At 31.0% G+C, this 12,033-nt stretch overlaps 1 protein-coding gene across 1 annotated transcript; it reads right to left on the bottom strand.

The window, feature by feature from the left end:
• Positions 1-463: 463 nt before the first annotated feature.
• On the bottom strand, positions 464-4,869 carry LOC126656522 (bifunctional aspartate aminotransferase and glutamate/aspartate-prephenate aminotransferase). The gene is made up of 10 exons (XM_050351105.1): positions 4,548-4,869; positions 4,015-4,252; positions 3,791-3,884; positions 3,594-3,697; positions 2,898-3,146; positions 2,714-2,827; positions 2,522-2,605; positions 1,172-1,342; positions 967-1,080; positions 464-830 (listed from the first exon to the last, which is right to left on the bottom strand). Exons 1-10 carry the CDS (start codon positions 4,685-4,687, stop codon positions 690-692), a joined length of 1,449 nt encoding a protein of 482 aa, XP_050207062.1. The 5' UTR covers positions 4,688-4,869; the 3' UTR covers positions 464-689.
• Positions 4,870-12,033: the final 7,164 nt, after the last annotated feature.

The raw sequence follows: 12,033 nt of genomic DNA on the forward strand, positions 1-12,033 counted from the left end.
TAAAAACTTAAAAACTTGAAGAGTGAATCGAGGTTATTCAATGCGGACGTATAGGCTCGTATTAATTCTATTCTCGACAATTTTAATCGCTCACGAAACTCATTCCAGGGATCCTTTTTTAGTTGAACATTTTCTAATTTGCCTCTTTATTTAGCAGGTAAATTCACACCCAAAAAGGGGTGTCACAAGCCCTTTGCCCCAGGCAATTAACCAATTCGATGGTTCATGGTCGCCCGCCCCCTCCTCTGATTTAACTCTAACAATACTAACTCTCTTTATCTGCAACAACTTTAAAATTAATAAAATTTCCATAGTTAGATAGCAATTAGTTAGAAAACACTTTTACATGAATGTTCTGAAGATGACATTTTTTGATTCTGCTGAACAAGCTTCATTCAAGTAATATGACACTGTCACTTGACGAAAGTCCTTTCCATGACTAAGAATGTGCACGACATGAAAATATTCTCAAAACAAGATCATGTTTATTTGATGATAAAATACATATTCTTAAAAGTACAAACAGAGATAACATTCTAGCTTATGATTGTTTATTTGATCTTAAAATACAGATTCTCGAAAAATTGTAGTACAAACGGAAATTACATTCTAGCTTAAGATTGTTTATTTGATGATAAAATACATTTCAAAATCACAAACGGATTACGACAATCACAGGGTGTGTTACCTTAAACAGGGACAGCAGACTTAAGTGGGGCAAGTGCTTTCTTAATTCTCTCTACAGCTGCTTGTAGGGTGCTCTGAGATGCTGCATAAGAAATCCTTATGCAGCTGTCATCTCCGAATGCACCCCCGGGGACTAGTGCTACCTGAAAATCCATTCCCATAACTCTATTATCAACACCTTTAATCAATAAAATGTAGTCTCGTCCAAATGAATAGGGCGACGTAGTTTTAAATATCACATCATTTATAAAAGGGAAAATTTCCAGAAAAAGTAGGTACCTGTGCGTTATCTAGTAAGTATCGGCACAAGGAATCCGAATCATCAATTCTACCAAAACCTTCAACCTCTACTCCATAGTAAGGGCTGACATCAATGAAGAGATAAAATGCTCCCTGAAAGAAAAAACTACCAGAATTAGAAGATGTAAATATTGAAATGGTAAACATGACATGCGCTCTCAAGTACAAGAAGAAAAGCCGGCACCTGAGGTTTTGACATCTTGATACCTTCCATTTCTCCAAAACTTTGGATCAAGAAATCTCTGCGTTCCTGGAATGCTTTCACCATCATGGCTACTGGTTCTCCACCAGCATAGCCAAGTCCTAATGCAGCAACTGCTGCTTTTTGAGCTATGCTGCTGGCACCTGAAGTGAACTGCAAAATTTATTACTTAGATCAATCACAGCTTGTCCCAAGGACATTGTTTCAATTAAAAGCATAACACAAGTTGGACTTATTGACTTGTTGATACGAACTTGATCTACTCTTATATAAAAAAAGCACTGTGGCGAAAAGGAGCACTTTGTAACTGCTTACATGGTTCTCTTCAACCCTAATGTTGGACCTGATATGTACCTATAACCTACCTCTAGAAACACATTTCAAACTATATAGTTGGGCTGGCTACTAACTCACCACTATTCAAACCCTTATAGTTCTCATCATTGCCCACTGAACCCAACCACAAGAATGCACTAAGCTTGTGTAGAGCAACAAAGTTGGTTTTGCTTTTACAACAGCCTAGCAGCACAAATGCTGTCAAATTAGAACTCCCCTTCATCAAATAGAGAAGTTAACTGTTTAAATACCCAGCTATATCCAATGCAAGTATCCCTAATCTTCGTAACAAGGATGAGCATAACATGACCATATGTGTGAGGAGGATTAATAGAAAATTATCATAAAGCTCTTTCAGAGACCTGCCGTTGATCCCAAGAAGTCCCCACATATAAGTATCTAAAATGCAAATAAAGATTTAGGAAGTACTACTCAACAAAACCGAATACTCCCTCCGTCCCAGTTATGAAGTCCCTTGGTTGTTTTTCACACATATTACCCTTATTTATTGTGCTTTGGAACTATACATATAATTAATGATCTTGTAATTGTGCTTTATTCTTAAGATAAAACAAAGCGTAAAAATGAGAAATTAAGCTAAAAAGGATAATGAGACTTCTTAAGTGGGACATAGAAAAAATGACAAAGGGGCTTCCTAAACGGGACGGAGGGAGTATGTAAACTCCGAAGTCTGAAAATCTATGTAGCTAACATTCAAATTGCTTTCTTCCTCCTTGGAGAAGGCTACTAGCTTTTCAACCAATGTATAAATACTCATTTATCCATCCTATTATTGGGGAGGTTAAAACATATATGTGAACAGAGTGAACGTCTTTGAAAACTAAATGATATAACAAGATACTGGGAAAAAAAAAGAGAGATTAAATTCTGGAACATCATCTATCCAATGTGAAATAAAAAATTAAACAAATGAATGGCGGATTATGGACAAATTTATTAGCAGAATGGAAGATGCATATATGCATGATGTGGTACCTGACTCTGTATTTTGTTGCAAGCTGCAAGAAAGTGCCTAGGGGCGGCAAGGTATCCAAGTCTCCAGCCGGTCATTGCAAAAGCCTACAAAGTTTCCATATTTGAAATATCAATCCTCAACGTACGGAAATATATCTTTAGTGATCACAAGCCATACTGTTATGTTTGGAAAATGTATTCATTTGAAGTTACCTTCGAAAAACCGTTCACAGTTAAAGTCCTTTCCCACATGCCTGGAAGTGACGCAAAACTTGTATGGGTAGCCGGTGCATAAATTATGTGCTCGTATATTTCATCAGATAAAACCTAGATGCAAACCAGAGAATTTCAGCACCACACAATACAAAGGGCTAGCATTCAGATTTAGGAAACATACCAGGAGCCTAGGATGTTTTGCCACAATCCGTGCGATCTCTTCAAGCGTTTCTTTTGGATAAACAGAGCCTGTCGGATTAGATGGGGAACAAAGAATAAGCAGTCTTGATTTGTCACTGAGTTTGGATTCAAGTAGCTTTGGATCCATGATAAAATTTTCGGATATAGATGTCGGAAGAATCACAGGTGTTGCATCAGCCAACCTTGCAATTTCTGGGTAACTAACCCAGAAGGGTGCTGGAATTATAACCTATAAGAAATTTTTGGACAACAGAGAACTTCAATTAGAGACCCAGCACTCAAACATGATGTCGAGGGAAATGTGCATAATTATAATTTTGGAAATAAAATCATTGGAGACCCGAATCAATCTCACAACTTGAAAATACGGTGAACTATGCTTGTTAATCTGCTACATTCATATTATTTTGCAGCCCAAATATCAACAAAAATGCAAATAAATGAGATATACTGTCAATTTTTGACTATAAAGACAATGATGAATTTCCATAGAATCACAAAATCAGAGTTCTAGAAACGATTAACCCGATAAAAATACAAGAGTTTACAACTAGCAAATAAATTAACTGCAAAACAATCAAATGACCAGTGAGGCAGCGACAATATTCAAGTAACACTCCACTAGGAGCAGAATAGTAAAAATGACAACGACACTACACTGATTCCAATTTCTTACCTCATCGCCTGGGGCACAAACTGCAAGCACTGCCTGAACAATACTCTGTTTGGCTCCATTACTGACTAGTATCTCATTAGGTTCATAAGAGAGACCATTCTCCTCTGCCACAAGTATACGAAATTATATAAGAACTGAAGCGCCCAAATTACTCCAAGTAATTTGCCACAAAAAATATGTTCCATAAACATACTAACCCTTCAGTTTATGACAAATTGCTGTTCGAACTTCTAGCGTACCAGCATTGGGAGTGTACCTTGTATAGCCTTCGCGGATTGCATTTATGCCAGCCTAACTTTTCCACGATCAAAAAACGTCAACTGCCCATATTAGTACTAACGTCCACTTTTAAGGTGCAGAATACAAACAGCGGAAATACGTATGAGAATTACGAAATAAAATAAGCAAATAAGTGATTCACCTCTGCAATTGGAGCTGGCGTATCGAAATCAGGTTCTCCAGCAGCCAATCGAATGACAGGAACTCCAGCTTCTAAAAGAGAAGTGGCATGGTCCATTATAGCCACAGTCTTCGAAGGTTTTAACGAATTCACTCTTGGACTCAAAGAAATGTCAAACTCCATTTCCTCAGAGGAACTTTCAGGCTTCACCACCGCACTTATTCTAAACGAGTTTACTTGCCCAGTAACCTCTAGTGGTCTACAAGTAAACTAAGATCACTCAACCAAACATGTAATCTCAAGTTCAACAATATGAAACAAACAGTAACACAATGTATCAAACATCTGTTGCACTACTAAATTATACTTAATCATTTAAAGTTCTAACTGAACCTTGAGGTCTTCTCTTAAAAATCAAACAAATGTCTTGAACAAAAATATACGAACTTTTTATGCAATTCTATAAGAACAAACAATCCCCAATACCCCACTTAAATTTAAACAAAAACCAACCAAAATAAGCATAAAATGAATTGAAAAGTAAGAGTCTTTACTTGAGAAAATTCTTGCAAGGAGTTGAAGAGAATGATAAGGAACGAGAAGGGTGAGAACCCACATCAAATCCATGATGGCCAATGGAACCCAGATGAGAAATGCTAGGATTTGGATTGTGGATACAAGAAGCAAAATCCATTAGAGAGGAACTTGTGTTGTTTGGGTATTAGGTGGATCAATTCTATATTAAATTTGCTTGTTTGGTGATAAGAACTTTACCTAAATTGTCCACTGCAACCAACAATTTTAAATTGGAAAGCTATACTATTTTTGTTGGGTTTAGGGAGTTGGTGGGAAAGTGAAGAGGAGGGTTGTTGGGACTTGGGATGTTTATCAGTTGTACACAAATTTATTCCCAGTAATTAACACATTAATTAAATTTGATGGTAAATCAATTTCGAACTTATGAGTAATTAATTTTATCTATACTATATATAAAAGCACGGATGGGGGGACAGGCACTTTTACGTTAATACCCTTAATATTATTTTAACTATTATTATAAATAATCAATAAAATTATAATTCTAATACAACTCATAAGATATTTTCTATTCCTACAAAATCTCTAATTAATCTCTTCTATTCCTACAAAATCTCTAATTAATCTCTTAATAATTTATTTTAATGTCTTTTTATTAGCTTAATTTAATTTTTTTATTAAGTTAATAATTATCTTTAATCCTAATTCTAAGCAATATAAACAGTGCACACTTTTATTAAAACCCGAATACTAACTTAGGCTTAAGTTATAATTGTACCTTATAATCCTACTTCTAATGCAATTCCTACACTTCTACCCAATTCCTATACTAACTTAGGGTTTACCTCTAGACTTAATTATAATTATAAATTCCATTATAGCATCTAATCCTATTTCTACAAAATCTAAATACTCTCATCAATTGTGTTGAAAATCTACTGTTAAAAAAATATTTAGTTCTATTTAATTAATTATTAATTTAATAAATAAATTTATTTCAATTATATCATACAATCGTATTTTGATAATTAGTATTAGATAATCATACAAAAACGAATTGAATATCACATGAAACACAATTATTAATTGGATTAATTAACATCGTCTCTTGGAATAACAAAAGACTGTTGAATTTTTTTTGTTTTTTTGCTGCTAAGGAGAAGCCAAGACCAAAAGATTAACAAGTTCTACACAATTTAGGAATAGAAACACCATCCATGATGATCCAAGAGCACTAGAGCATTATATATTAGTTATCATTAAACTAAAGATAAATTCGTGAAATTTTTTCTTGAAAAATAGCAAGCAAATCAATTTTAACCAAAAATGGCACTCCACACCTACATTATTATGTACAAATTATTAATAAATGATTAAATAAACTAATTTAATATATAAATAAAATATATTGATATAATTAATGATAAATTAAATTAATGCATACATTGACGAGTTAAATTACGAGCCACGTGCATAGCACGTAATGCGAAACTAGTTTTAGTAAATTAGCTTATAAGTTAAAAGATTAAAGGCCTAATCACTCAAAAACCCCTCACCTTTAAACTTTTTTTCAATTCCACCCCGACGTTGAAAATTTGTCAATTTTACCCACTTTTGAATTTTTCGTTTTCAATTGTACCCCAATTTTTTAATTTTTGTTAATTTTTTAACTTAAATGATGAAATCATTCAATTAATTAAGTCTAAACATGAAATTAAATTCTTTTTTATTCAAAAAAGTACAAATAAGTCCTTTATTTTTAAAAACTAACTAAAAACCATAATCAAATTAACACTAATTTAAATTCTTAATTAATTTAACTAAATTTAAATAAATTTTAAAATTATACAATTAATATATGCGAGACATGGAGAATGTTTTAAACAAATTTTCAAACGCAAAAGACGTTAATTTAATTTTTCAGGGTACAATTGAAACACAAAAATGCAAAATAGGGTAAAATTGACAAATTTTCAACGTCAGGGTATGATTGAAAAGGGGCTAAAAGGTCGGGGTTTTTTAAGACATTAGGCCAAGATTAAATTATTAATTTAGAGAACAATTAGTTTGTAAGTTGAGGGGACAAATTGCTAATTTAAAGGACAATTAATTTATAAATTGAAACGGTAAATGGTCAAAATAAAGTTAATTGTTCATAATTATTAAGTTTGAGATTGATTTACCTGCAAAATTAATTTATATGTTAATTGTTCATTGCTTATAAGGAGATAAATTATTATTTAACTTAAAACATTAAATGGTTAAATTTTAATTTTAATTTTTTAATCTAGTTTGCTAACATTTTCAAAAACAGGAAGAACAAAAATATTAATAAAAATAACATTGTTTGTTTTTCCAACAAAGAAGACAAAAGCCTAAATTGTGTTAACATGAAGGCTTGAAAAAAAATTGACCTCAAAACTAGAATAAAGGAGGCGAAAGGAAGATGAAGAATTTTAGCAAAGGAGCTCAAACCTACTACTTCTGTTAGAGTGTATTTGATTTAATTTGATAATGGTTTCAAATGAATAAGCTTAATTTTTTTTTATCAAAAGTAGAACTACTCTAAAGTTAGCTGTTAGCGGAAATTAACAAAAATTAACAAAAATTAATAACCACTTTTTAAATTATTTTAAAGCAAGCGAAACAATTTAAATTATTTTAAAATTTATCAAAATATAAGAATAATTATTCTTTTGTGAAGTGTTTGGATAGGGTGGAATTTGAGTCAAATCTTTTGTTTGAATCGTAGAATTTGTTCGATTTGGATTTCAGTCAAATCCAAATCATTTTTCACACATTTAAAATTTACAGAATTTGAAATAACTTCTATAACTTAGGAATTTCAAATTCGAACTTATCTTTTATAATTCTAAAAATTAAGCGATTCAAGTAGACCCGAATCGAAAGGGAAAAATTAAAAAATTTAATAATAACAATTTTGACCGATCCTACCAAAATTTAAACCTATAAAATTATTATTTTTGTTGAAATTTCCTCTTGATTCATAGACCTCGTGACTGGGGGGTGTTCACCGGACCAGAAGTGACGAAGTGGCATCTCTAATGGATATTAAATAACATCGGATTCAAGGCACCACCCGAGCTTTGAAGATGGAAACGTAGGAGATCGGCCAAACAAGAATCGCAAAGACGAGCTCCGAGATCCCAATGATCCACACTCACGTGTAACTGATTCTGAGACCACAGAAGATCCTCTGACAGAAGCGTAAGGACTGTTCCCTACGTCTGATACACCTAACAAATTGCGCCCAATACAGGAGATTATGCCACGTAGGCATAACTGAACACAGAGACCATAAGAAGGAGAGTCTGCCAGCTAGGCAAGGTTTGCACCAAAACCCTAACTATAAAAGAGGGTTTAAGGTACAAACCCTAGGTAATTTCTTTTTCTCTCTCCATCTGAATACTCCTTTCTTTCTCTTCTTCTTCTTTCTCCCATTGAAACTTATTAGAGCGTCGGAGCGAACGTCCGGTGACCCCCACCGGAACTTCAATCTGACCTCCATTTTTGGTATGTGCGAGTTTAGCGTATCAGATCCCATTTTTTTTTTCAGGTACAATCACCTCAAAATTTGTGGGCCATGAACATGGTATCCTTAGATTTTTGTTTCAATGTCGCACAATAGATAGCATGTTTCATCGGATCTACATCGGTATTTGAAAATCAATACACATGCCCTTTGCCACTTTGATTCTAAGATTCTAAACTCGTCGGATCTATTCGTAATTCATACATAAATTTTTTGATGCATAAAAGTAATAACATAACTCTAAATTTGACTTTATAATCATATTAGTTTTCTCGTATTCATTTTATAAATATTTTAAAACTCTTTTTACAATTTCGTCGTTCGAACCCGACGTTTCAAACTCTTTTTCCTAAACACATTACTCTAAACACGAATTTTTTATGTACCAGAATTTCAACACTCAACATTAGTGTCAGTCTTTATTACAGCCATTTCTTTAATTTTATAAACATTTGTTCGTATTCAAACGTTAACTCACATGTCGTCGATATTGTCGATTAACAAAACTTTGTGATTTTTGCGACTGATAATCCAAATAAATAATTGTTACATCAACGGTGTGTTGTCCTTTTTATACGACTGGTTCAGAAAATCTTCGAAAACGCCAAGCTCCTGAACGTTCGATTGGCTAATTTGACGGTTTCAAAAATTGTTTGTCAATTCGTCTTCTATATTGGTGTATTATATGTGTAGTTTATAAAAGTATACTTTAGCGAATCAAAAAAATAATTATGTAGAAATCTCTCCATCGATTTTTAAACTTTATATATATACCTCCTTATAATTTCAGTACCATTTTGCCCCTTTTTATTTTATTCCCTTTGTCACGCACTACACCTTATTTTTTCTTCTTGTATCTTTATTATGCGCCATCCGTCGCTTCTGATAGTCTTTTATGCTCTTTCGACTGCCGTTCGTGCTTCAAAAGTTCGACTTCTGGCCATGTGCTTCCAAGGAACTGGTTTAATTGGAAACCTTTCAAATGGGTTTTGTTAGGTTTTGGTGCAGCGGCGGTGTTTTTATTAATTGTCAATTTTTTTAAGGTGGGGAAATTTTTAGATCTTCCAAAAAGAATCTACTTCTACTATATATATATAAAGCAGGATATTTTTTCCCATGGTTTGACAAATTGACATTTGTCACATTCCCATTTGTTTGAAAAATATTACTTTAATTGCTTTAGTCATGATTCTCACAATTTAATAATACTACATTAATTGATTTGTTAACCTTTTCTCTAAATTGCTAGCTTATAAATATAAGAATAATTGTTAACATTTAATTTTTTATATTAATAATAATAAACTAATCATTTATTTGATAACCTTCATTTGTAATTATTATCATAAAAAAATCCACCAATTATTATAAGACTTTTATTTTTTATTTTTTATTTTTATATTATATAATAATATTTATCAAACATTTTCCTAAAAAAGCATACTTACTTAAAATTTAACTTTTCTATCTACTTTTACTATATATAAAAAATCTATCTAGCTATTTACTATATTCATTCTCAATAACATTAATAAATAATATAAAAAATATCTATCTATTTACTATATTTATTTTCACTTATACAGAACGTCTTTTTCCTTTGATTCATACTTTTCACACCTACATTCCTTCTCAATAGCCATTCATTCTCAGTAGTCTTTATTACATGTTAACCTAATATGGAAAGAATAAAAAAAGCATATTATAGAAACTATTAATTACTACCAATGAATTTGTTTATATGAATAACTAAATATATATAATTATTTGTTTGGCAGTATATAGTTAGATTTTGTGTATTGAAAAATTGTAAAATTTAATACTTTATTATCAATCACAATATTTATATGTTTTCAAATATTTATTAATAAAGTAAACTAATAATAGACAACTATAATAGTATTATTTAGCAAACAAAATAAGTTTAGTTAGAAAAAATCTCTAATTTTTTTATTCTTTTCAAGAATAAAAACTCTCTGGATTTATTTATATAAATAATTGTCTATAGATGTTAATTCATAAATTATTAAATTTATATAAATAATTATTTACATGTATTTCTTTGAATACAAAAGACCAAAAATGCATTTACATTATTTTAAAACTAAATAATATGTATCATTCTTAAAATCTTCTTCTTCTTTTATGTTAACATTACAATATATATTAATTATTTATAAATTTCCACCTATAAAATAAGATGTTATGATATTTTATTTTTTTGGCAAGGTTGCATTGATTGGGTTAATAATAGTAATTGATAATTTAAATCTCCAAAATATAACCTTCACATTTATTTGTATTTCATAAATAAAATTAACTTCTATAGTTATTGAGACAATTAAATTAAAATTATTGTTACAACAATGACTAATCATCTACTTCACCAAATTAGTATAAATAGGCTGGCAGCAAATAGTTTTACTCTATCATTTCTTTTTTCATTTATAAAAAATATATGGGCAACAAGTGTAAAGTGCCAACAATATTTTATTTTTTCAAGTGGATCTAAATCTTCTGATAGAAGAACATTGTATTAAAGTTAAATCATATGAGTGCAGGAAAAAAAGATGAACTTTTATTTGTAGAGATCTTCCACTCGGATTTCTTTTAGTATCAAAATTTCTTCAAATGTAATCTTTTCATTTAAGTGTATGTTTGGATAAGTTTTCAAATGTATTTTTCTATTTGTTATTGATATAACTACTTTCTCACTGTATTTTTTTTTTATTATTCTTCTCTTTATATTTTATATTTGCTTAGTGATAATTATATTCTTAAATTAAAAATAAATTTTTGCTTTCAGTGTATGTTGATTAGTATTTATTTTGAGAGGACACTAAAAAGATTAATTGTTAAAGATTGTCTAAAGCCAATTATGACAATTATAAGAGATAAAGGATTAAATGATGATTTGCAAATATGATTATGAATTTCGGAATATGTTAATAATTTGAATTTATTGGTATCGTTTGAAAATTAATTATTAATTTAAGAATCAATTATTCTACGCTTCTTATATTTATCATAATTCACAGTTTGATATCTTTTATTTGTAGATCAAACTATTTGATATCTCCTTTTCAATTCCGTCAATGATTAGGGGTTTCTGTTAGTTCTGTTACCTCACTTATGTTAACGATTTGGTACCCGGTATTTAAACAATTTGATACTTGAATTCTGTTAACGATTTAATACCTATATTTAACAAAAAGTTAGTGTTTAGAAAATTAAAATTGATGTAAATTATGACATATATAGAGTTTTTAAAGTAATTTTTTCTTAATTTGAAGATGAGATTAACTCTCCTAATGTATGCTTCTCCTTTGGCAAAAGGCTCACTTTAGCCCTTAAGATCAAAGCAAAAGAATTAATAAGACCCTAAGGTCGAAGGTTGCTCATTTTACCCCCTAACGTTGTCCAAATTGGCTCAGATCGCACCACCGTTAGTTTTTTCCGTCTAACTGATGACATGGCTGTTAGGGAAAAATTTCAAAAACATCCTTAATGTTTAAAATATTTGCCAATTTTATATTCATGATTTTTTTTAACTATTTTCACCCTCTTTTTCATTTAAATATATATAATTAAATAATATTAAAATTAAAACATTTATCAAAACAATCGAAACTCAATTAAACACTTCGAAACGTAATTAAACGCTACAAAATTCAATTCAAATCTAATTCACCCACACGCCGGATACTACCTCTATAACTTTTAGCAAAAAATATTCCGATCAAAAATCAAATAAAAAAAAAATTAATTAACAAAAAAAACGACATTTTATATTTTTTAATTCCGAAAACACAACATTCCGTCGGCCCACCGTCGGTGGTGAGCAGACCCACCGTGGTGGGTGTGCTCTTTGTGAGCAGAAGCACCACGGTGGGTCTGCTCTTTTTTTAGAGCAGACCTACGGTGGTGAGTCTGCTCAAAAAGAGCAGATC

This window comes from Mercurialis annua, linkage group LG7 (genome assembly GCF_937616625.2).
Source record: "Mercurialis annua linkage group LG7, ddMerAnnu1.2, whole genome shotgun sequence".
Classification (NCBI taxonomy): domain Eukaryota; kingdom Viridiplantae; phylum Streptophyta; class Magnoliopsida; order Malpighiales; family Euphorbiaceae; genus Mercurialis; species Mercurialis annua.